A 25,961-nucleotide genomic window follows, 5' to 3' on the forward strand; every position below is an offset into this window, starting at 1 on the left:
AACTTTACACACCTGCAGCTGACACACTCTGTCCCATTAATCCTGTTGCTAATGTGCTTTAAGGTTTTCCTACAGAGACCTTGTCTTTAGGTTCCTTAAGAGTGGCATCCATGACAATTTAGAAATAACTGTCAAGTGGCCCAGAGATTTCACCAAATTCATATACTTCAGTGTGGTGTTTTCATTGAGACACAGAAGTGTGTACACTCCTACACATATTTTTTATTCAGTTTGTCATGAAATTTTAAATGAGCACCACAACTTTATTGTTATAGTTAAAAGATATACGTAAGCAGGGATCTCACTTGGTTGTTCTGTGGTTTCCCTGGTATAATTCAGTAGTGCAATGTGCCGTCCAACCTGCATATTACCATTTCACTATTAAGGTACAATCATGCGTAAATGGCAAGAAGAATAACTGGAAGTGACTGATAATAAGCTACAGTTAGTAAAAGCAAGAGTTCGGCTGTGGTAAGAGGTTCTTCTCACACAAAGGATGCATTTTGGTGACACCTGGCTTTCTGCTTCAGCAAGTGGGGCTTGTGATGTGCAGATTACAGTGTACCAGATGTTAATTGGCTGTTTTATGTTCTGACAAAGGGGCAAGGCTAGTTTATCTGCAGATTTTCCTTCTAATTCAGTTGCCAATGGAACAAACATACAGATTTAAAGATTCTGTGAAACATTTATTTTACATAAGTTTTAACATACGGTGAACACCACAGTCACGATGGTTTGAAAAACTGGATGCACTTGTCAAATTGTCACAAATAGTAGCATTCCTACTATAATTTCTAAACCACGTCTGTGGCACCTTGTACTAGGTAAACACCCGAAAATGGCTTTTTAATCTGAAACTACTTGTGTAATGAAGAAGATCATAATAAACATAAAGCCTTAGGAGGGAAATTTCACATTCATTTACTAAAGTTAGTCTTTTAGAGTTTGACTGATAGTGTGGATGTAATGGTGCACATATGTGAGAATGAGATAGTGTAGTTGTAAGTGAGATTATATTATATCCTTTTATAAAGTTTTATCCTTTGTTTCCCCCAACTATTTAGAGCAAGAGCACTGATAACACCACAACTGAGCATCCTTAAATGAGAAACACACTGGCACACACAAAATGGAACTTGACTTGCGTTCCATAGAACCAGCAAATCCTGAGCTATTTTATTCTAATCTCTTGGACTCACCACCAAGATAGAAAGATAAAAATAAACTTTACCCCTAAAATAGTCCCCTTTATTCAGTAGAATAACAGTGGATTAACGGCTTCTTGCATAGGGGATATGCTATGTTTGTATCTTCTAGGAATTTATGTCAAATAAACTGTCACAGCTATGCCAAAGGGTTTGCAGAATGTACAACCAGTGACCTTGTTGGTGACAGGGCTCAAGCTGGGATGGCTGTGTTTGGAAGTGATACAATCTCATTAATCATTGATTTGCTAGCAATTGCCATCAAAATGTGTATGTCACTGTACGACTCTAAGACATGGAGGCCTCAGAGAGGCCACTGGGTATAGCTCGGCATTGTAACAAAGTTGTCGGCATTGATTTTTCCTTGTTGCTTGCTTGCTTTTGTGGATACTGCTCAGTGGAATGTTGGTAATGGTTATTCCTGTGTTCATCGTTTCCTAACATGAAATTATCTTTCTGAAAAGTTACTGCCTGGAGGGAGGCTCCCAGGTGAATGATCTTTGGTAAAATGAAACATTTTCCAATCCTTCATCTGTGTTTTTAACACCAAAACAACACCCCGACAGGGTGGGTGTAATACACCTATACAAGGATTCGGCTCACTGGTTGAATTGTGCAATATTCAAATTTGTGGAGTGTTTGGATGTGACATTGGTTTATTGTTGAACTTCGTGGGAGTATGGAGACACGCATCCTCATCATCAAGGTTCCAGTTGACTACGTCTGACCGCAAGGGAGGATTTGCCATACTGTGCACCAAGTACATCATATAACCTCATCACACCTGTGCCTGCCATCCAAGAAAATGTGATGAACTCTGTGCAACATTCTGTGTCATCTCATGTCATTTGTTCAGACTAACAGCAGCCGGTCTAGGGAATTAACATTACCATTAACACCACAACATAAACATCTCCATTTGAAATGGTGTTGTGGCCGGGAAGTGAGAACCGTTGATGTATGCGGTCGCATTGTCTTCTGCAATGAATTGCAGTTCTGCATTTCCACGAATGACCATTGTTACTGAGTATAGCAGTGACGTGGGGAGAGGCCCCATTTTTCCAGTGTTTTGGAGGGGCGCAGTTGTGTGACTCCTGGTGTCATGATGTGGGAAACCATCATGTATGACTTTAGGCCATGGCTGGTAGCAGTTGAGGGAACTTCTGAAGGCACAATGGTACATCACTGACATCCTGAGTTGTCATGTGTTACTCCTTACGCGACATTATCGTAGTGACATTTTTCAGCAGACTATGCTCAACCACACATGGCACATGTCTATAATGTTGATATAGTCCCAAATCCAGTAAGACCGTCTGATCTGTTCCTGATGCAGGGTGGAGCACAGTAAATTGCTGATTTGGGAATGAAATTTAAAAAATAATGAACACTTAGAAACTTACATTTTTATTTTTCTCATATTGTACAGTATGGAAGTTTCTAATTGCATGGTTTAAACAGTTGTTTATTGACATTCTCATGCACTCTTTCAAGCATGTCTTGCAATTTCAGCCTCAGTATAGTTCTGTAGGTCTTCCAGAATGTTGGGATGGTTGCAATACACCATTGACTTCCGGTAACCCCAAAGAAAAAAAATCACATGGGGCTACATCTGGTGATCCTGGTGATTGTGCGAGCCAGTTGAGATACCCCAGGAAATGTTTGCCTCAAAAAGTTCTTGTTAATGCCCGCTGTGTTTGCAGTGGCACCATCTTGTTGAAACCAGATATTGTGTAATTGCACTGCCTCAAAAGCTGTCTGGAAAAACTCTTGCAGCGTAGTTAAGTAACGATCCGAATTCACAGTCATAGGTTGACGATTTTCCTGGAATAGGTTGGGATTTGTGTCGCTCCAGTACCTCATATTCTGTTTGTTTACACACCCACTGAGGTGAAAATGTGCCTCATCAGGAAAGAACACGTTTGTGTCACATGGTATGGTTGCAAACATGTCTTCGCAAGATGTTATTTGTGTTACATAATCCTATACTGATAATTGCTGGACAATGCTCATTTTATATGGGTGTAAATTGAGTTTATTATGAAGAATCTGGTGGATAGAACATCTTGAAATGCCAAGAGCAAGTGCGTGTTTCCGAACTGAGCATTTTGGAGATTGCAGTTCTGCTGCTGAAACTCGTTCAACCTTTTTGCGGTGTTGTAACACTTCTCTCAGGTCCTCTTTGTACAGATGCATTTACTCTATTTAAAATTGATTGTCGTTCAGAAGCATGTCCGCATGAAAAGCGCGCTGCACTGCAATGATTGAAAGAGGATTTGAGAAATACACTTCAACACAAAATGAGCACTCCTCACATGTCCGCCGCATTATTGCAACTGAACAACAATTGAATACAAACCTCACATCGATCACTATAAATCACACCCAATCTCCCCTCTATTCGAGCAACAGTGCCGCCACAATGTGAATTCTAAAAAAGCAATTTACCGCATTCCACCCTGTAGAACATGTACAGGTCCAGCTCAGGCATCAACTCACACCCATTACCATTATCCATTATATCAAGGACCAGTTACAATAGTAGTTTTGGGCCACCTTGCCTCAGGAGCAGATACAGTGGCTTTGTGACACCTACAAACCTAATCAGTCCAGAGGACAGAGGGGCTGCAACATGATACTGATACTACCCATACTGACAAGTTCATGATAAATTTTTCTTGATATTGTAATCACTGAAATAATGTCAAATACCCTCTCAATCTGTGGATGAATTCTTTGTGTATGCTTGTGCTTATACAAACACCATTTAACTGCTGCAGTTGGACTTGACCTTGACTGGACTGATAAGCTACTACCTGATAACAGTTTCTGTGGTTCCATGCCTTTACATAAATATACTTATTTTCTCTTTTATGATTTTTTTTCTTTCCTGTCATCAAAGTGCAGTACATTGTGTAATGTGTGCACATGTTCAAATAATTCTCATTCAGTATTACTTGCAATTATCTGGAATTAGACCAGTGAAATATGTTTTGACATAATTGGTTTTAACATTATCACAAATCATATTGTTTCACATTTTCACTTTATCAATCGTATAAGAGAACTGTAGTTTTGGGTGGTCACAGTGGCAAATGAATAAATACATATGGTGGGAATAATTCATACTCGCTCATAATCTGATGATTTATGGTATTGACACTTAAATCTGTGTTGGAGCTAATTCTCTTTATAATTGGTATTAGCAATGTATTTAGTTTTTCAGTTAATTACTGTGAAAGGGAAAAAACATGCAGAAATTTATTGAATTTGCAGTAAGTCTCATGGTCTGGCCATTACTTACTTTCACCCAAGAGACTCATACTTTCCACTTCACAGAAAGTGAATTCTCCATTACCCTTTCCCTTTCCAACCTCCATAATCTGATTTTCCCTCTCTTCTCCTGTACCAAAGCAAGTTTCAGCAGTTCAGAAAGTTAAGGGTACTATGTTTCTTTGTATGTGTGTGTATCAGCAGTGCTGAGAGTTGTCCCTGCTCAATGTAAATCTTTCTTTTTAGCTATTAAGAAAGAGAACTTATTCTTCCCTTATCCTAGGATTACTAACCTCCTTTTATGTACACTTTTTCAGCCGTGATAAAGTGGGGTTATGTGATCATGTGACAGAGAAACGAGTGGAGACTTTATTGAAATTAGCAGGACTTGTGCCACAAGAAGAAGCTTTGTCAAAAGCAAGCCAGAAGTCAGCTGACCGTGATGGTTTGTTGTTTTCATTTTATCTCCATAACTATTTGAGGATGAGAAACAGTTTCCATATCAGTTCTGTTTGTACACCTTGCATTTTTTAAATTATGCATAAAAGTTACAGATTTTGCACAGACTCTTACTTGAGTTTTTTGTGTACTCTAAAAGACTGGTAATACATATGTGTCACAAAATTTACAGTATGTGTGTCACTCATAAGATAGCCAAGAGTGCAGCGACAAAATAATATGTGGTGCATATCTGTTGACTTTGTGGCCACAGTAAACATACCAAGAGGGCATAAGCTGCATGATGTTAGCCATTCACTATATGTGTTGTGATAAAGATAAAATTCTATGATTTGTTGAGCAAACTGTTATGAATATTCTTCGTGTTCATGTGGGACATATTTTCCTGATGATCATACCAAATTTCAGGGATAACAATAAAGAAGCACAAAAATAACAAAATAAGGTAAGTAACATTGACGTGCTAGTGCCACACTGAAAAGTTTATGAACTTACATAGTTGCTGAAAGTCAGTTCAAAATGTCGTTTATCAAGACTATGAATTTCAAAATTTTTAGTTGTGATTTCTGCCCAGTGGTTTATGACAACATGAAGAATGCACATAAACATCACTCACAACTACTATTGAATCTCTCGACCTGCATGTCTTAGTAATTGTACAAACCATTTTCATAGGGAAATATGCTCAGCCTGCAATTACAGTTTTGAACAAATAAATAAGTGACTTTTGTTTTATTCTTTATTTCTGTTCAAACAAATTATTTCCAATAATTTATGGCTGGCTTGAACTTGCAATTAACTGTGAAAAGAGCCTCTTGAATGAAGGTTGCGTCCATCAGGCAGACCAAGTGTTTCACTTCATCATAATTGCAGAGAATGTCCGATACCACCAGGAGGAGATCTCGGTTGTGCCTATTGGTCTTGCAGCACAGCACTTTGACCCGCATGCTGTTCAGTGTCTCTCACAGGTAGGATAGCACACAACCAACAGCAGGCCCTTCTTTTGAAACAATTTCTACTTCTGTCCACAATCTCTCCACTGTTTCTGGTGGGCACCCACTAACACATGAGTTCTTTCCGGTAACTTTTTATGAACCTTAAGCACTTTCTAGGTGAATGTATTCCAAGTATTGGATGATGGGGCTTGGCTTCCATATTAACCCTCCCTCTTTCCATCACCACGTGTCAGGTGACCTCACTGTTCTAACAGACAATAGACGAGAAGCCAAACTTGTTCTGGAGAAGCTTCGCGAAATCTCTCAGAAAACTGGTCTGCAAATCTACAAGAAAACTCAGTGTATGGAAAGGAAGCCTGCTATTATCTCCCCATTATAATCCAGTACAGGCAAGAATCACAAGTTACCCACTATAAATATCTAGGAGAGATCATCCAACCACCAGATTTGAACACAACTGCCAATCAAGAAAGAATTTCAAAACTACAAAAAGCATGTAAGCTCACGTGCAGTCAGTGCAATAAAAATATATTTGCCAATGCAGGACTTATGGCGTTGCAACACAGTAGTTCCACCAGAAGTAGTCCGTGCTGCAAAAATTCATGAGAGTCGTGCTCAAACAGAAGTAATAGAGATTGAAAATCAGGAAAGGAAAATTCTAAAGAAAATATTCTGACCAGTTTTTTGTGAATGAATTTGCATAAAAAGGCTGTTGAGAGAGAGATCTACAAATAGTTAGAAATAACAACAGACAGCTTTAGAAGAAAGAGGATGAAACTGTGTGGGCATGTCCACAGGATGCACAAGAACAGGTTCACTGGACAAATCTTCAAGGTAGCAAACACTAGCCAGAATTAAACAAAATGGATCTCAGAAATAGAATAAAATATTACGAAGTGGGAATTGCAAGAGATTACATAAGCAATTGACAACTGTTCAGAAACATAAAAAAAACATACACTTACACAAATACAATGGAAAGAAAACAGGAAATAAATGATCAGAAGAACATGAAAGAGAACACACTGAGTGCATGGATAGAATTTGGAAAAACAAATGATTAAGAAACAATTGTGACTACTCACATTCAGATGCTTTCTTAAAAGTAATACTAAACAAAATATATGAGTGGATGCAGTGCCGACATGTGGGTAAGACTGGCGCTGCATGCTGGAGTGGCATACTCAGCAGCAGATACATGCAGTACCACAGCAGACATTCAGAACAGTCATGGATCAGCACCCTGTGTCCTGCCCATTACAAATGTAATGATATTGTTTCTTGGCACAAGACTTAGCTTGGATGTTGTTTCAGAGCTGCTTGATTGTCAGAGTGCAATCCAGTCAAGTCTTGGTATTTGGGATGTGTACAACACCACAGTCATTTTATCACCATGACAAATAAATTTTTTTCCCCATCTATTTTTGTTAATATAGAAAGTCCAGAACTGTGTCATGCTGGCATTTGGCTTTAGAAGGTTATCCTCATAATACAGACTGGGTTTATCCAGAGTCTTTGTCAGTTCCTTCCTATGACTATGGAGCTAAAGCCATGAACTGCTATTGTTGTATTGTCAGCATGTTTGAATTGCTGATGGATGAAACTTAATTACAGAAGACAACAAATGATGCAACAACAACAGAAAAATTATTGCTACAGGTAAACATACTGTCAGTGAAGAGAGACAACTGCTGGTGAACAAGTCATTTTTATAGAAAAGAAAGAGAATTATCAAGATCTTCTCCTTGAGTGTGCTCTTATGTGGCTGGGAAAGCTGAACACTGATGAAGACCCACTGGAAATAATTAGAAGTGATAGAAATGTGGCATTAGAGAAAGCTATCGGGGATCATTTAGCCAGAAAGAAAAATTAATGAAGATGTTCTTGAGTCGCAGAGTAACCTGAAAACAAAAGGGAAACAGAACTTTGTGGATATTTATTGAGACACAATAAGTTTTTAACCGATATATAAGAAGGAAAGCGTTTGGAAAGAAATCTAAGAGGAGAAAGAAAATAATCAGAGATCTGTTGTAAGTACCTGTATGTAAGAATAGTCAAGAAATGAAGAGGACAGCACAAAATAGGGGAAAATGATTGCAGTGTCAGGACATAGCCTTTTGCCCTATGATGACGATGAGAGGCTGAGGTGGAATTTCCTTCACAATATGACAACAAGGATATCAAGGTGGTTGTGGTACCTCTTTAGATCTTAGAGCTTTATCAGTAGCTTCATATGATTGACAATGTCACATGCAGCTTTCTGATGAGTGAAGGCCACTGTAGTAATATTTCATCCATGTACATCTCCCTTGTATAGTGTGAGATTTAGGTTCTACCCATGATGTCTGAGGTCAGAATCCTCTTAGTGCTGGATTAATTTCTGTTCAAACATGTTTTATATTCAGTTGTATGTCAGTCATTCTAGGACCTTAAACATGTATCAGATCTGTGATGGGGCTCAAAAACTTTTGGGTATTGCTGTTCCTTCCGTGTTTTCAATGAGGCAATAATTCATGCCCTCCTCCCTGTCTTCAAGATCTGCAAATTGGTAACACAGATGGTCTTGTGTCCACGAGCCACTGTTGTTGGTTCAAAATTCTGAGTTTGTTTTATCTTCAAGTCTTCAGCACCAGGTGATGTGATGTGTTGTACTTAATCTTAGCTCGGTCATGATGAATATATTTATGGGCATTTTGGTTTAGCTTCCCAGACTCCGAAATATGCAACTTCGAGTCATCTTGTCATTGGTTGTGCCATTAAGCTGCAGTTGACTTGTAAGTCTGCAGTAACTTATATTACATTGTTATAAAGATATGTTGAATCTTCTTGAAATTCACTTGGTGATGTCAGGGAAGTTGTTATATTCTTGAAGCTTCAGTCTTAACTTCACTATCTCTATATTTAGAGTCACTGGCAGTTTTCCTGTTGCTGTTTCTGAAACTGAAACTTCATGTGAACAATATCTGCTCTGGCTTGACAAAAGTGCTTACAATAAACGTGCTGGCTCTGTGCTATGCGTGAGGGATTGGCGTGCCGATGTGCTTCTCACATTGGACTGCTATTGCAGAAGGGAGGTACTTATTTTTGAGGTTGTAACCTCTTCTTCACCTGTCACTATTTGAGGAGGGCAGCAGTTTACTATTATAAACTAAATGGAATTTGTGTGACTCTTCTAAGCCTTGAGTGCAATTTTTTGGTCACCAGTCTCCTGGAAGCCCATTCAGCATTTAAAATCTTCCAGCACAGAATTGTCATTGTTTCTGACTTTAGCTGGTGCCTGGAAGATGTCATCTTTTTCTGGGGGCTTTCACATGGAGGTGATGCTGTACTGTGGAGCCATAGTGTCTTCCAAAGAACTACAAAAATAGATTTTAAAGTCATATTTCAGAATCGATATGATGAATTGAAATTTTCTTGGATGCCCACAAAGTGAATTGGTTTAATACCACATGCAAAGGTCAAGAATTTCAAATTTAATTTTCCTTTTTCTGCACACAAGGTGAAATTCTGGAAATTGATGATAAAATGAGCGAAGACAACACAAGTGGTAGTTAACAAAATGACCCACACACAGAAGAACTGCAGTGTCTGAAGGAAAAGGAATTTCGAATTATGAGATGTATGTGTTGTTCATGTAGTGTTTATCTCAGTCCCCAGCACAGTGTTTTAATTCTACGAATTCTCTGCTTCAGAAGGGCTTTGATCCTTAAGGCTATGCAAATCAGCTATTCTTAATAACCATTTGCTCCGTGCATTTTGTATAGAAATATAGTTTCATGCAATTAAACAGATTCTTTTATTCTGTGCAAGACTACCTTCATTTATTATACAGCTGCAAGAGAATTTAAAAATCCTAATCAAAAATCAGTTGCAAATACAAAATGTAACCCATTTAGGCGAATAAGACCTTTTCCAAATTAATTTGTGATTAGTTACAGATACTTCTCTCTCTCTCTCTCTCTCTCTCTCTCTCTCTCTCTCACACACACACACACACACACACACACACACACACACACACACACACACACACACTCTCTCTCTCTCTCTCTCTCTCTCTCTCTCTCTCTCTCCATTTGCATAATGGTGAATGGCCTAACCTCAAAATATCTGCTTTCAAAATTTGGATCTATGTAAATAAAATCACAAACTCCATCTAAGATGTCATCCATAAGTGGTATTGTTGGAACCCTGTCTAATGTAGTGTTAGGTAGTAAACAGACAATGGACTTATTTGTGTACTGGGAGATACCATGAATTGCAATAAGCAATTCATGGGGAGGGAGTGAAATAGGCATAGGTACAAGAGAATTGGCGAAATGATAAATGCTGGTAATATATGAATTAAACTTTTGTACAATAAATAATAAAAGCATCTATAAATGCTATCATTGATATGCTTTTTGATCTCTGGAAGAGGGTAGACAGCTAGTGTATTTGGTGTAAATGAAGTAGGAAGTCATCATGGTTAAATTTGGGTTTTAGTATAATGATCATTCTTTGGTTGTGTGGCTGAATCTCTCTCTCTCTCTCTCTCTCTCTCTCTCTCTCTCTCTCTCTCTTTTTGTGTGTGTGTGTGTGTAGTTCATAGGCAAAAGTGAATACTTCAGATAGTCAAGGTATTTCAGTAGGGTAGAGGACTCTTAAAAATGAATTTGAGTATTATTGCCTGTGAACATAGGTGCTGCTAATGGTTGTGCGTAATCGAAGGTCTTGCAGACAAAAAAGATTGGAGGGGGGAGGGGGTGACGAAGTTAGCCTGATTGATTTTCTACATTTGAATGGCAGCAGAGAGGAACTGCAGTGACACAAGAAAAGGGCCACCATTGTTTAGCCAAGGATAAATTTTGAAAATTTTCTAACATGATGAATATCTTGTTACTACAACATATTAATTGGCATATATGCTATCCCATGTGAAGAGATAGACATGGGCAGACAGTTATTCTGTTGTGTAGGGGCAGATTTGTTTTTTATCTATTTGGTAAGCATCAGATGAAAAATGCAGTATTACAGTAAACTGAGTTTTGAGTGGATATTGTGCATGGGAATGTTTTGCAGCTGCAACCAAAATTAGATAATGACTCCTGTGCCCATACCTCAGGCTGCTCTTTTCTGCCATTTGCTTACTATTTTATTCTCCTTTTTCATTATTTACTGTCCATTCTTTCATCCATTCTTCTGTTTTTGTTGTGTACTAAACTTTATCCGTGGCATGTTGATTGTCCTCTCTGACAATTTGGATTGTTTAAAGTTTCATTTCTTAATTGTTACTGGCATTTAATTCAAGATTGTATTGCACCCTGCTCCATTCAGTCCCACATTACAAAGTGTTCTGTGATTTTTCTTCCTTAATTCTAAAATAGTCTGTTTACACCAACTCTGCTCTTCTTTTCGCTCAGTGGATGAATCTTACACTCCATAAGTCATCTTTTGTGTCAGGTTTGGTTTGTGTCCATGTCTGCAATTGCTTTGCAAGATTTTTTATGTCTTTACTCTATTTTAAGTTGAGTCAAAGAGTATGGCAAAAGCCAAGCTCACCTCTTTGTTAAGAAGCATTTATACAGTGGAAGGGCATCATTGTAATATAGAGTAACAATTTCATCTGTTATATGTGTAAGGCAGATAATTGTAATTTCATTTTAGTAATATGTAGCTGGAGTCAGCCAAGAAAATACAGCTCAACATGTATTTCATGCAACTCTCAGTGCTGACTGAAAGTGCTGATTTGTTTTCCATTAGAAAGAGAATTATTTTTAAAGCAGAATTTTACATACTCATTTGATAGGTGGTCCAAAACTAGTCTAGTGCAATATTCTTTTTATCGATGTGTGGTAACAGGGACAGTAAAACACAAAGAATAACCAGTACTCATCATGAGCCAGGGTGCTGCTTGGTAGCTCCTGAAGTACTAGTTATACTTCATGTTTTACTGTCCCTGTTAATATATATTGATAAAACAAACATTGCGGTAGTTTAATTTGGGACCACTTTATCAAATGACCACATAAAATTCAACTTCAAAGACTGTTTTATTTGTTATGGGAAACAAACCAATGCTTTCTGTTAATGCTGGGCATCTCATGAAAGCTGTGATGAGCAGTATTTGTTTGGGCTGACTCCAGCTGTACATTGCAGAAACAAAATTGCAAATATCTGCTGAAATGCCACATAAATGTCTGATGACTTCTGGGAGAGGCACCCTGTGTGTGTGTGTGTGTGTGTGTGTGTGTGTGTGTGTGTGTGTGTGTGTGTGTCAGGAGGGATGATCAGTATTCAGGGATTTGACAAGGGTGGTCATTCAAAACAAAACAGTCTAGTGAACATCGGCTCTTAAGTGCATACTTTAAGAGCTATGAGCACTCATTCATCTACACTACTACAGATCACATCTCTATAGAGTTGATATTTGGTGTTTATTTTTTTTTTATTTTGGCAAATATCATTAGTAATCTGTTGAAAAAGCCTACACGCCCTTTAATAGATTATAAATTTGTTGTCAAAGGATTTCCATTGTGCAAATCATGGAAAGATATTGCTCCCAATTATTGGTTTATCAATTGCATGTTTGTTTTAAATCTTTTGTTAGTAGCTAAAAAAACTATCATTGCCCAGATATTCATTTTGCCAATTTTCTTTAAGAAATGAAAACAAAAAAACTGTGTTTGTAGTGAAGTATTGAAAAAATTTCATTTCCATTTATTTGTGAAAACACCTCTCAAAAATAATGAACAGTCATAGAAAGAAATATGCATAATGTACAAATGTATAGCATCCAAATTAAGAAACATGATCTGAACAGTTTCTGTATGCTGGGTGCAGTTGCTTCGTGTATCTAAAACACAATTTTGTAAACATCTCTATGGCAACACCTTTTCGTAGCTTTATAGATGGCTGTTTTTTCACATACAACCATTTGTTTTTTGCAGCTAAAACCTGTGAAAACTGCTGCCAGGTGTCATGGATTTCCATAAGTTGACTTGACTATAGGAGTGTCTTTGTAGTAAAGACTAAATATATTAAAACTTCATGCTTGCTACGACATTTTTTTCATGTATATCAGTCTTTATGGCATCATATCTCTTTGCACTATGTTTCATAGTATGATATATTTGTGTAGGTACATTCAGGGACATATTTGGATACTGTCAGTGAAATATGATGTGAATAAAGTTAGTAACAAAGAAGTGATAAATTTAAATATCATGCATTATGTGACAGTATTTCATGTATCTCACTGTTAATGACTCCATATCTTCTGAACTGTGAGTGATACCGTGATATGCTTGTGTTCACACATTTAGCAACACATGCAGATACTATTTGTGAAATTTATTGTGACTGTGGTTAGTAGCACAGAAGTAATACATTTAAACATTGTGAAAGATGCAGTTTTTCTCTCATCCCATTGTTTACGGTGTCATATCTCCCATATCTCCTGAACTATGGTAGGTAGTCAGTTTTTACCCCCCACAGCAATTGTTGATTGTTGTCTGACAGTAAGGGATATGTGTACCAAGTTTGGTTGAAATCGGTCCAGTGGTTTAGAAGGAGATGTGGCGCGCATGCACGCACACACACACACACACACACACACACACACACACACACACACACTTTTATAATACATATAAATTACATTATTAACAAAAGGAAAAGCTTTTGAACAGTATTTCTTAACCCTTTTGCAGTCAGCCGATTTGGAGTGGTGTGTGCTAAAAATGTCTTGCGTATTCATACTGTTAAGCTACGTTCTATTTAAATTGCCATATATCATACAGTATTCACCTTTAAAAAAATGAAAAATTACCACTTATCTATAAAAGTGTGTAGAATATTATGGCATAATGTTTCAAATGAATTTGATTGCGACAACAGTCGAAATAATTTTTTTAAATATATATTATAAATTTGACTTTGATTCCATATATCTAACACTGCGCTTCAATTTAAGAAGCCTAACTACAGTCCGTAGAATATACACACATTTGTGAGTAAAATGACATGAGGGATATGAAATTTGTGTTATTATTTAGAAAGATAATAATTATTTATTTGAAGAGAACATTACAGAATTTCCAAGTCTACAGTATTTCATCTATTGCAAACAGTTCTTGACCTTCTTTTCCTTCCCTCACTAGTACACACACACAGCATCTTGACTCTTTCTTCTCTGGAAGTTTTCTCAAATCCAGAGAACAACGAGGATCATCAGTTGCAAATACTGTAATAGGGAAGTGTGACATTTAGTACCAACTAGACTCTCATCAATACTAAGTTGTTCATGAGGTGTGTAATGATGTCTAAATATATTATTAGCATGATCTACCAATGGCTGGTACCTGATACGTGGGTCATAATCGGGATGGTCTGGTGCTGGACATTTCTCACTATCCACAAGATGAAAGAATTTCATAAGATACCTAAATCAGTGGGCAGAAAACATTTTACCAAACCGTGGCAATGCCTGTGATGGTTTTGCGTTCCAGTATGAGAGTATTGTGGGCCTTTTATTGAGTCCCATATTTAGTATGCAAGCAATAAAACCTCTTACCTTGGTACTTGTCACATTCTTCCACTTCTTATACGGTTTGGACTATGTAGCATGTTTAGTTACAAACTGTTTAGCTGAGCAATTTGTTTCAGTTACAATAAGCTGCAGCGAAGTTGTAGTAAAGAATAGATTGAAATATTCTGTCACGGGAGATCCTGCTAGCGGCATATGTTTTGGTCCTGGCAGCTCTTGAAACGGATGTGGCAATGGCTGTAGTGTTTCACTATCACTAGTACATTCTAAAAGTTCACAAAATTTCTTCGTAGGTAAGTCCTCTGCTGTGGCATGGTGTAGGTCGCAATTTTCACAAAAAATTCACAAAAAAATTGGCATTTTTCACAAATAAACAAACTGTAAACACTTAACATGAATAAAAACACACAGAAACAGTGATAAATAACAGAAGTGCGCAAAAACAAGAACGTAGAATGCAATAACAGAATGTAAACATGTACTGCGAAACACGGCGTCAGTAAACATACGATGCAAAAGCAGAATAATCGAACACTAATATTTCACTGAAATGATGCTCAATTGTCGATGGCTATCAACCTACACACAGCTCGAGTTAAAGAGCATCTGTAATCAGCATGCCAACACCATCTAGCACCCGATTCTGTTAGATAAACAATACAAAGCAGAGTACCAATGAATTAGCATCCTGATTAGATTAGATTAGATTAATAATTGTTCCATAGATCATGAATACGACACTTCATAATGATGTGGAACGTGTTAGGTTAATGAAAGATGTCTGTACGAGATATTACATTACTCAAAATATTGCATGACACTAATGCTTAAGTTAGTTTTTTTTCCCTCTAGTTTTTTTCCCTCCCTTAATTTATATCTAAAAATTCAGCCAATAAGTAGAAGGAGTTGTCATCTAGAAATTCTTTTAATTTATTTTTAAATGTTGGTTGACTATCTGTTAGGCTTTTGATGCTGTTTGGTAGGTGATCAAAGACTTTTGTGGCAGCATAATTTACCCCCTTCTGTGCCAAAGTCAGATTTAACCCTGCATAGTGAAGATCATCCTTTCTCCTGGTGTTATAGCTATGCACACTGCTAGTACTTTTGAACTGGGCTGGATTATTAACAACAAATTTCATAAGTGAATATATATACTGTGAGGATCCCTAGATCCTTAAATAAATGTCTGCAAGATGACCGTGGGTGGGCTCCAGCAATTATTCTGATTACACGTTTCTGAGCAATGAGTACTTTTCTACTCAACGATGAATTACCCCAGAATATGATACTATACGAAAGCAGTGGATGAAAGTAGGCATAGTAAGCTAATTTACTGAGATTCTTATCACCAAAATTTGCAATAACCCTAATAGCATACGTAGCTGAACTCAGACGTTTCAGCAGACCATCAATGTGTTGCTTCCAGTTTAACCTCTCATCAATGGACACACCTAAAAATTTTGAAAATTCTAGCTTAGCTACAGACTTCTGTTCAAAGTCCATATTTATTACTGGAGTTGTGCCATTTACTGTACGGAACTGTATATACTGTGTTTTATCAAAATTTAAAGAGAGTCCGTTTGCTGATAACCACTTAATAATTTTGTGAAAAACATCATTTACAATTACATCACTTAGTTCTTGGTTTTTGGATGTTATTGCTATACTTGTATCATCAGCAAAAAGAACTAACTTTGCATCCTCATCAATATGGAATGGTAAGTCATTAATGTATATCAAGAACAGTAAAGGACCTAAGACCGAACCCTGTGGGACCCCATGCTTGATAGCCCCCCAGTTTGAGGAATCAGCTGTTGTATTAGCATTACATGAACCACTTATTTCAACTTTCTGCATTCTTCCAGTTAAGTATGAATTAAACCATTTGTGCACTGCCCCCTTCAAACCATAATGATTTAGCTTATCTAAAAGAATTCTATGATTTACACAGTCAAAGGCCTTTGAGAGATCACAAAAGGGGTGACAATAGATCGTTACCTTGACATTCAAAGGGTTAATAGTTTAATTTGCACTCATTCATCTTGTAACCATGGAAAGTAAAACTATGTCCATAGTTATGTAAATAAAATAGAAAGAAACTTCCACATGGGAAAAATATATTAAAAACAAAGATTCCAAGACTTACCAAGCGGGAAAGTGCCGGCAGACAGGCACAATGAACAAAACACACAAACACACACACAGAATTACTAGCTTTCGCAACCGATGGTTGCTTCTTCAGGAAGGAGAGGGAAAGACGAAAGGATGTGGGTTTTAAGGGAGAGGGTAAGGAGTCATTCCAATCCCGGGAACGGAAAGACTTCCCTTAGGGGGAAAAAAAGGACAGGTGCACACACTCGCGCGCGCGCGCGCGCACACACACACACACATATCCATCCGCACATACACAGACACAAGCAGACGTGTGTGTGTGTGTGTGTGTGTGTGTGTGTGTGTGTGTGTGTGTGTGTGTGTGTGTGTGTGTGTGTGTGTGTGTGCGCGCGCGCGAGTGTACACCTGTCCTTTTTTTCCCCCTAAGGGAAGTCTTTCCGCTCCCGGGATTGGAATGACTCCTTACCCTCTCCCTTAAAACCCACATCCTTTCGTCTTTCCCTCTCCTTCCTGAAGAAGCAACCATTGGTTGCGAAAGCTAGTAATTCTGTGTGTGTGTTTGTGTGTTTTGTTCATTGTGCCTGTCTGCTGGCGCTTTCCCGCTTGGTAAGTCTTGGAATCTTTGTTTTTAATATATATGTCCATAGTTACAATTATTTCTCTGTGCACTTAATAAAATTTTTGCAACTGCCATAGCATTCACCAAAACTGTGCTGTCCACACTTCCATAATCAGGAATGCATATTTAAAAGAGGGAGAGGGTCATAACATATATTTCCTAAAAGGAAGAAGCATTCTTTTTTCTGTATGTAGCACTTTCCCTGCATGATCTTGCTGGGAATGTGTTTTCCTGCATTTGAGACACACTGGATTAACATTTTACTGATCTGCTCCTTGTTTTTGCATTTGGAAAGGGACATTGTGTACCAAAATTTGCATTAGGTGCCATATTTAATTTAGTTTTCAGCAAGAGTTTTCTTTGTTTTGTGCTTGCTGTGGCAAGAAGAAAAATCCTAATTAACTTCTCTCCAAGCTTGACTAAACACAATGATCTAGTTAGCAAAATAAATTCATTGTCATAATTATGAAGATGTATTTACAAAGTGTGTGTGTCATTTTCTTTCTCTTCAGTTATTTATTAATTAATTATTTCTTTGTTTCAGTGATGCTTGAGGCATTAAAGGCTCTCTGCAATATTGTGTATAACAGTCCACAAGCTCAAGCGATTTGTGGCCAAAATCATGCTGTGGAAGCAGTGATTATACGGATGCGAACATATCCTGAAGGTGGCTGGCCTATCACTCTCAAATATTTTGACATGAAGCTTTTGTTTTTAATTACTGCTCTGTGTTCATCAGTGAGACCCACTCTGCGGGGCCCTCTTCATGGGTATACATATTTAGTGGAGAGCTTGGACCTAATACTGAAAGAATCCAAAGGGAAACCTCTAACGGTAAATAATGTGAAATTTCTTAAATGTATACACTAATCTTCATTCTTCATCATAAGTGTGGCCAACTATCTGTAAATTAATCCTTAGAGTGTTGTTTTACCGCCAGCCGCGGTGGTCTAGCGGTTCTAGGCGCTCAATCCGGAACCGCGCGACTGCTACGGTCGCAGGTTCAAATCCTGCCTCGGGCATGGATGTGTGTGATGTCCTTAGGTTAGTTAGGTTTAAGTAGTTCTAAGTTCTAGGTGACTGATGACCACAGATGTTAAGTCCCATAGTGCTCAGAGCCATTTTTTTGTTGTTTTACCTATCTTTACCATACATGCCCATTTCCAAGCCCATATTTCCCCTTCTGTGCACATTCTTTTCATTCTCTGTACATCCTGATTAGCAAAAACAATGAATGTTAGTGCAAAATAAAGATTGTGGTGACAGACTGATTTGCAGCGATGTTTACAGTCGCATCTGATTTAACGCAGTTTGGTACATTGGAAGCTCTGCTGTTTCTCAATAAATATTGTATTCTTGTTTGTTTACGGCATTCTGTAGAATAGTCATAATAGAAAAGAGCTTAACACACAAGATACATTTCACAGAATTGAATAGCTGTTAAGGTATGCATTTTAGAGCCCATGGCCTTTTTTCATTGTTTTGCTTCATACTACCACATTTCAAAATATGGAATAAAGAAGAGATGTTTCATCTCAGACAGGCACAACAAAAAGATCGATATACATTTGAGCTTTCAACCAAAATGCTGTCCTCCAAAGAAGAACACACACACACACACACACACACACACACACACACACACACACACACGACCACTTTCTCAAGCCACTGACGCCGGCGTCAGTGGCCAGAGACAGTGGTTATGTGTGTGAGAGTTGTGCTTGTGTGTGTGTGTGTGTGTGTGTGTGTGTGTGTGTGTGTGTGTGTGTGTGTGTGTGTGTCCTACTGTAGAAGAAGGTCTTTTGGCTGAAAGCTTAAATGTCTAGCAGCCTTTTCGTTGTGTCTGTCTTGATTTGAACAGTTTTAGTGGTTGCTTCACTTTCTTTTATATTTGTCAATTTGTAGTGGAAGAGTGGGCACAATGAGACACAAAATATTCAGCCCCATTTTTTTTTTTTTTCAATGTGGGATGAAATATTATTAATCTAATTGTAACAGTTGTATATAGTGATACTGCTCCTATTGTGTAAAAAAGCAATTAGTTAACAAGTATAAGAAACCCACTGAAAAATCTGAATTAGTAAAGAAAATCTCTAATGTCCAATGTTCTCTTGTAGAGGGGTGGTGGAATGAGAAGCAACAACAAATGTTATCAAACACTGATATAATCAAGGTTTACATTAAAAGTAAGAAACCTTTGTTGGTGTTTTATTTTGCAATGATCCATGGTCTTAGGTAAAATCATTATAACATATGAGTTGGAAATAATGGGTACATGTGGCACATTGGGGGAAATAAATTTCCCATGATATTTTACACGAACTGTAAAACATTATTAGGAACAGATGTGGACTCTGACCATAAGTTATTGGTTATGAACTGGAAGTTAAAACTTAAAAAATTAAAAAGGTAGAAAATTAAGGAGATGAGACCTGGATAAGATGAAAGAACCAGAAGTTTTTGAGAGTTTCAGGGGGACCATTAGGCAACATTTGACCAAAACAAGGAAAGAGAACACAATAGAAGATGAATGGGTAATAGAAATAAAATAGTGGAGGCAGCATATGATCAAGTAGGTGAAAAGGCAAGTCTTATTAGAAATCCTTGAATAACACAGGAGATCTTGAATGTAATCAATACAAGGAGACATTATAAAAATGCAGTAAGTGAAGCAGCTGAAAGGAATACAGACATATAAAAAATGGGATTGGAAGAAAGTGCAAATTGGCTAAGCAGGAATGGCTAGAAGACAAATGCAAGGCTGCAGAAGCATGTGTAACTAGAGAAGAAAGATAGATACTGCCTACAGGATGATAAAAGAGACCTTCTGAGAAAAAGAGAAGCAGCTGTATGGTTCTCAAAATCTCAGATGGCAAGCAAGTGCTAGAGAAACTAGGGGAAGCTGAAAGATGGAAGAGGGAGTATATGAAGATAAGGTGAGATGTGTTACTGTGAGAACAGTTTGACAGAGTGTTGGAAGACACGAGGCAAAACAATCCCCATGCAGCAGACAACATTCCCTCAGAATTGTGAAGATCCTTGGAAGAGGCAACCATGACAAAAATATCCCATCTGCTGTGCAAGATGTATGAGACAGGGAGAATGTAACAATTCCCATTCCAAAGAAAGCAACTACTAACAGTACTAACAGATACAAATATTACCAAACTGTTAGTTCAGTAAGTCACAGTTGCAAAATACTGTCATGTATTATTTGTGGAAGAATGGAAGAATTGGTAGAAATTATCATCTGGGAAGATCAGTTTGGGTTCCGGAGAAATGTAGAAACATGCAAGGCAAAACTGGTCCCACAAGTTACGTTAGAAAATAGGTTTTAGAAAGGCAAACCTACATTATAATATTTGTAGACTTAGATAAAACTCTTAACAATGTTGACTGGAACATGCTCTTTGAAATTGCAAAGATGGCAGGGATAAAATACAGGGAACTGAAGAATATATAAAGTTTACAAAGAAACCAGACAGCAGTTATAAGAGTCAAAGAACATGAAAGGCAAGCAGTAGTTGAGAAGGGAGTGAGATATGGTTGTAACCAATCCATGAAGTTTAACAATCTGTACATTGAGGAAGTAATAAAGGAAACCAAAGAATAATTTGGAGAGGGAATGATGAAAGTTCAGGTAGATAAAAAGTAAAAATTAAACGGTTTACTGATGACATTCCAATTATGTCAGAGACAGCAAAGGACTTGGAAGAGAAGTTGAACGAAATGGGGATAGTGCTTTGAAAAGAGGTTATAATATGAGCACCAACAAAAGCAAAATAGGATAATGGAATGCAGTCATATTGTATCATCCAATACTGAAGGAAACAGATTAGGAAATGTGACACTAAAAGTAGTAGATGAGTTTTGCTATTCGGGCAGCAAAATAACTGATGATGACTGAAGTAGAAACATTATAAAATGCAGAATACCGATGACCTCAACCAAAATGCAGACTGACTGCAGAATGAAATTGTTTCTGCATTTCTGAGAAAGAGGAATTTGTTAAAGCCTGGTATAAACTTAGGTGTTAGGTAGGTTTGTGAAGATATTTGTCTTGTTTGGAAGTGAAATGTAGATGAAAAGTATTTCAGAAAAAAAGGAATAGAAGCTTCTGAAATATGATGCTATAGAAGAAAGCTGAACTACAGATTACAGAAATAGTGAGGAAGTACTGAACCTGAGTTGGGAAGAAAAGAAATTTATGGCACATCTTGAATAAAAGGAAGGATTGATTGATTGATTGAATTTGAAGGTGAATGTTGGGGGTAAAAATTGTAGTGAGAGACCAAGGAATGAGTACAGTGTGCAGGTTCAGATGGATGTTGGATGTGGTAATTATTTGGAGATGATGACGCCTGCACAGGATAGACGACTGTGATAGGTTACTGTGGAGAGCTACATCAAACTAGTCTCTGGACTGAAAACCACAACAATAACAGCAACAAGCTTCTCCTTTCACCACATTGCCAGGTGATGTGTATACCCTTGCATAATTAACATGATGGGATTGGAAGCTACTGTTGATAAGTAATAAATTATGGGACAGAATCTGTGCACAGTAGTTATTTTTAGGAGGTAAAATGAGTTTTATTACCAATAGACACATATAAAAATCAAAGTGCTGCACTATCCAAGCTCACAGGACCAAACTTACTGAACTAATAGGATGAGAAGGATTCACCAGTGTCTGACTGACCTAACCTTCCTTTTAAACCTTCCTCAAACTATCCCTTTTCCCTCCCTAAAGAAGGATATATTAGTAATGAAAGCTTGGATAATGGTTCAGTTTTATTTACACATGTTTCTATCAACAGTACTATACATTTTGCCTCCTGAAGGTGATAACTAGCCAGAAATTCTCTCCAATAATTTATTAGTTTTCTCAATTGAATGTTTCTGTGTATAAAAGGATATGCAAAAAGAAGTTACTATCAAATAAAGAGAGAAAAATTTATTATCCTTTTACATGCTGTGTCATAAGTCCCTCTAATGAATTTTTCCTATACTGTGTTAATTTCTACAAAATATTTCTCTTTCATAAATTCTAGCCTTATTCTTTGTAATTTTATCTCTGTGCTTTCTTTCTAATTTATGATACATAACTCAATAGTCTTTGACCTCTGTCTAATTTCTTCTGCAGTTCATCTTCAGTTTTCTGCCTCACTCATTTAATCTTGAACAACTATAAACTGTTTAAATCATTTTGTGTGTTTACAAAACATTCTTAGAACTACCCTCTATGGAGCCCATATCCCAGTTCTCCTCAGTTATTAGTTATCTAAAGAAAAATGTTTGCACACTTTGAACGTATTCTGGAAGCCTGGTATCATGTATATTTCCTGCCATTCACACAAGAATGGCCATTCTGGTTTCTGGTTTAGCTATAACATGTTTATTTACAGTTCAGTATTACGGTAACTAACCTTAAATGAAAATTACAGGAACTGACATTTTTAAAACAATGAAGTCAATATAATGTTCTCTTCTATCATATTTATGCCAATCATTTTTCATCTTTGTACAGATCTGGTGAATTATTGTTTTGCATTTCTTGCAAGTCTAAGCTATTTCTGCAAGGGAAGCTGAGTTATTACTGCGGTTCTCCAACATTTAACATTTTAGTGTTCATTTACAGAATAGCATTGCAAAAGCAGTTTATATGCTTTTATGTTTCAGGGTGAACAAGTCCAGTTTGTCTGTGAGATTTTGAAAGTGTTATTCAATCTCTCTCTTGGAGCAAATCAGACTGAAGAAGAACCGCACCACATACGTTTGGGTGCAATTTTATATCAACTGTTGCTTCTCAAATCAAGTAACCCAGCTGAATTGAATATGTAAGTTGCATAACTAAAAGACAAAATTATTTAATTGGATAGATAAAAAATTTACTCACCAAGTAGTGGCAGAACACACACAATCTTTCAGAGCCAGTGGCTCCTTCTCCAGGCAGAAGGAAGAGGGGTAAGGGGAAAGGGCTGGAGAGGTCTAGGAAAAGAAGTAGATTTCGGGAAAGTCACACAGAACTGTGGGTCAGGGGAGACTTACCATATGGGATGAGAAGGAAAGACCTCTTTCCTTCTCATCCCATATGGTAAGTCTCCGCTGGTGGTAACGTCCCCCAGTAAATGACCAGAAAAGTATGCGTCCACTTCCTGCTCTCATGAGCCGGATGAAGAAGGCGGTGACTGATGTGTTGTGGGCGGGTGAAGCTCGATTGGCAGGACGAGAGGAGGCGAAGGTTGCGTCTCAATGGGGTCGACCCAAGGTGTCATGATGACACCACCTGGTGGCTGCTGTGGCCGTGCTGTCCTCCGGACCCGTGAATCTGGGGGAAGAGAGAGACTGAAAGATCATCATGTATGTTACAGAGGTGAAGCTGATTTTGATGGCGGTGTTGCAAACCATCTGGACATGATACGTACATGCGCCAAGTCAGTGGATGAACCCACCTCACATCCACTGTCTGCTTCTGCTAAAGACCCTGTAAAAGACAATACCATGCGGTGCGAAGCAATACTTGCGGCCTCCCTTCGGCACCGGATGCTGAGGAAGGTGGAATAATGTGCGATGGCGATGGCCATGAAGCAATTCCACTGGCAATGGTCCATCCCATGGGTGGGAATGATATGAGGTGAGAAACTGTTGCAGTGCTTGATCCCTCGTGTGTGCGGACCGAAGTTTGGCCATCTGCTGCTTGAAAGTGTGACAAAACGTTCAACTTTGCCGTTTTGGCTATGGGTGGAATGGTGCACTCATTAGGACTAAGGATGGAATGGTGCACTGTTTAGATGCTTTATGCTATTGCACTGACAGAATGTTTCAAATTCATTTGAGGTGAACTTAGGTCTGTTGTCTGACACTAGTATGTCAGGTCAACCTTCGAGGCAAAAAATGGATGACAAAACCTGAATTGTGCTATGTGATGTTGTCGAGTTCATTGGTACAGCAAAAGGAAACTTGCTATATGAGTCAACCACAATCAACCAACGAGTGTTCCAAAAAGGTCCCGCAAAATCTATATGTACACGTTGCCATGGTGATTGCGACTTACGCCAAGAAGAGCATTTTTGTGGCGGAGCAGACTGATTTTCGGCACATGCGTGACACTGTGACGTCATCTGTTCTATTTGGGTGTCCATACCATGCCTGTTACAGTGTTGACGCACTGACTGTTTCATACAAAACAATGCCCCAGTGTCGTTGGTGAAGTAACTGCAACACTTCATTTTGCAAACTACAGAATTCTTTGTGCTATGCAAGGAATGAGGCCAAGATGTGGGAATGTACGTGAGCAAAATGTTCAAATATGAATCAGCTTCCATTGCCTGTGCAATTTTTCTATAATGCAGCAGAAATAACTGAAGCAATTCAGAATCCTGAGCAGCGATGTGACAACAAGTTGCAGCGGAAGGGACAAAGCCTATGTCAGGTCTAATCGGAAGACGTGAATGTGTGTGTCCGCATTATCATGTTTAGCTGTCAGACAATACGCAATCTTGTACTGGTATTGAGACAACAACAAAGCCCATCTTTGCAATTTTTGGACAGTTTGTACGGGAACTGGAGTCCTCGGATGAAACAACTGCAGAGGTTTGTGATCCGTTACAACGTGGAATTGTCTGCCATACAAATAGTGGTGGAATTTGGTGACACCATATACAATAGCCATTGCCTCTTTCTCAATTTGTGAATAGTTATACTGAGCTTTGGACAACACTTTTGATGCGAAAACAGTAGGTCTGTCTTTATCACCAATTCGGTGTGAAAGCACTGCACCAATTCCATAAGAGGAAGCACCAACTTGCAATACATCTGGTTTGTCAGGATCAAAGTGAACTAAGCATCAATCACTGAGCAATGCATCTTTAAGTTTTTGAAAAGCTATTTGGCACTCGTCTGTCCAAACAAAGGGGACATTCTTGCCACGCAAGCGATGCAATGGAGCTGCAATTTGTGCAGCAGACCGTATGAACTGAATGTAATAGTTCATTTTCCCTAAGGCTGACTGCAGTTCTGTGATATTGCGAGGAACTGGCAAGTCACGTATGGTTAACAAATGCAACTGAAGAGGATGTACACCTTGACTGATTTATGACATGATGAAGATACTACAACTCAGGTTTTAAAAAAATCACACTTGTCCATTCTACACTTCAGTCCTGCATCAGACAACACATGAAATGAAGCATGTAAATTTGCAATATGTTCTTCGGGTGTACAACCTGCTACAACAATATCGTCCAAATAGTTTGAACAGTTTGCAGTCAGCTGTTCCAAATACTGTTGGAAAATGGAGGGTGTGGAAGCACTGCCAAAAGACAAATGCAAATATTTAAACAAGCCCATATGAGTATTAACTACACACATGTTTTTAGATTCTTCATCGAGCGCAAATCAATTTTTGAAAAATAGCATCCAGCACCTAATTTGTCAATGAGATCCTCTGGGTGTGGCAATGGATGATATCAAAGACAATTTGTGGGTTGACTTAAAATCAACACAGAGGAGAATGCGATCTTGAAGTTTGGGGAGAAAAACCAGTGGATTAGCCCATTGGTTGGCTGATATGGGTGCTATAACTCCAGGATCTTGCAATTCCTTAAGTTCAGCAGTAACTTTGTCCCATAATGCAATGGGAACAGTTCTGGCCTGGCAAAATTTCAGCTGAGAATTGTCTTTCAGCATAATACGTGCAGCAAAATGGTTACCTTTTCCTAAACCTCCAGAAAAGAATTCCAAGAATTCTTGTAGCATGCTAGCTACACTGTCTTTTGCATTGAATGCGCACATTGTCCTGAATG

The 25,961-nt window shown here is 38.1% G+C and overlaps 1 protein-coding gene across 1 annotated transcript in view; it reads left to right on the plus strand.

Moving 5' to 3' along the window:
* LOC126281425 (synembryn-A) overlaps positions 1 to 25,961 on the plus strand; it is a 130,361-nt gene that overhangs the window by 50,993 nt on the left and 53,407 nt on the right. Inside the window, exons 3-5 of the mRNA XM_049980373.1 lie at positions 4,796 to 4,923; positions 17,696 to 17,985; positions 22,837 to 22,994. Of these exons, the coding sequence (XP_049836330.1) occupies positions 4,796 to 4,923; positions 17,696 to 17,985; positions 22,837 to 22,994 (576 nt within the window). The remainder of the gene's footprint in view (positions 1 to 4,795; positions 4,924 to 17,695; positions 17,986 to 22,836; positions 22,995 to 25,961) is intronic.

Source organism: Schistocerca gregaria, chromosome 7 (assembly GCF_023897955.1).
Source record: "Schistocerca gregaria isolate iqSchGreg1 chromosome 7, iqSchGreg1.2, whole genome shotgun sequence".
Lineage (NCBI taxonomy): Eukaryota > Metazoa > Arthropoda > Insecta > Orthoptera > Acrididae > Schistocerca > Schistocerca gregaria.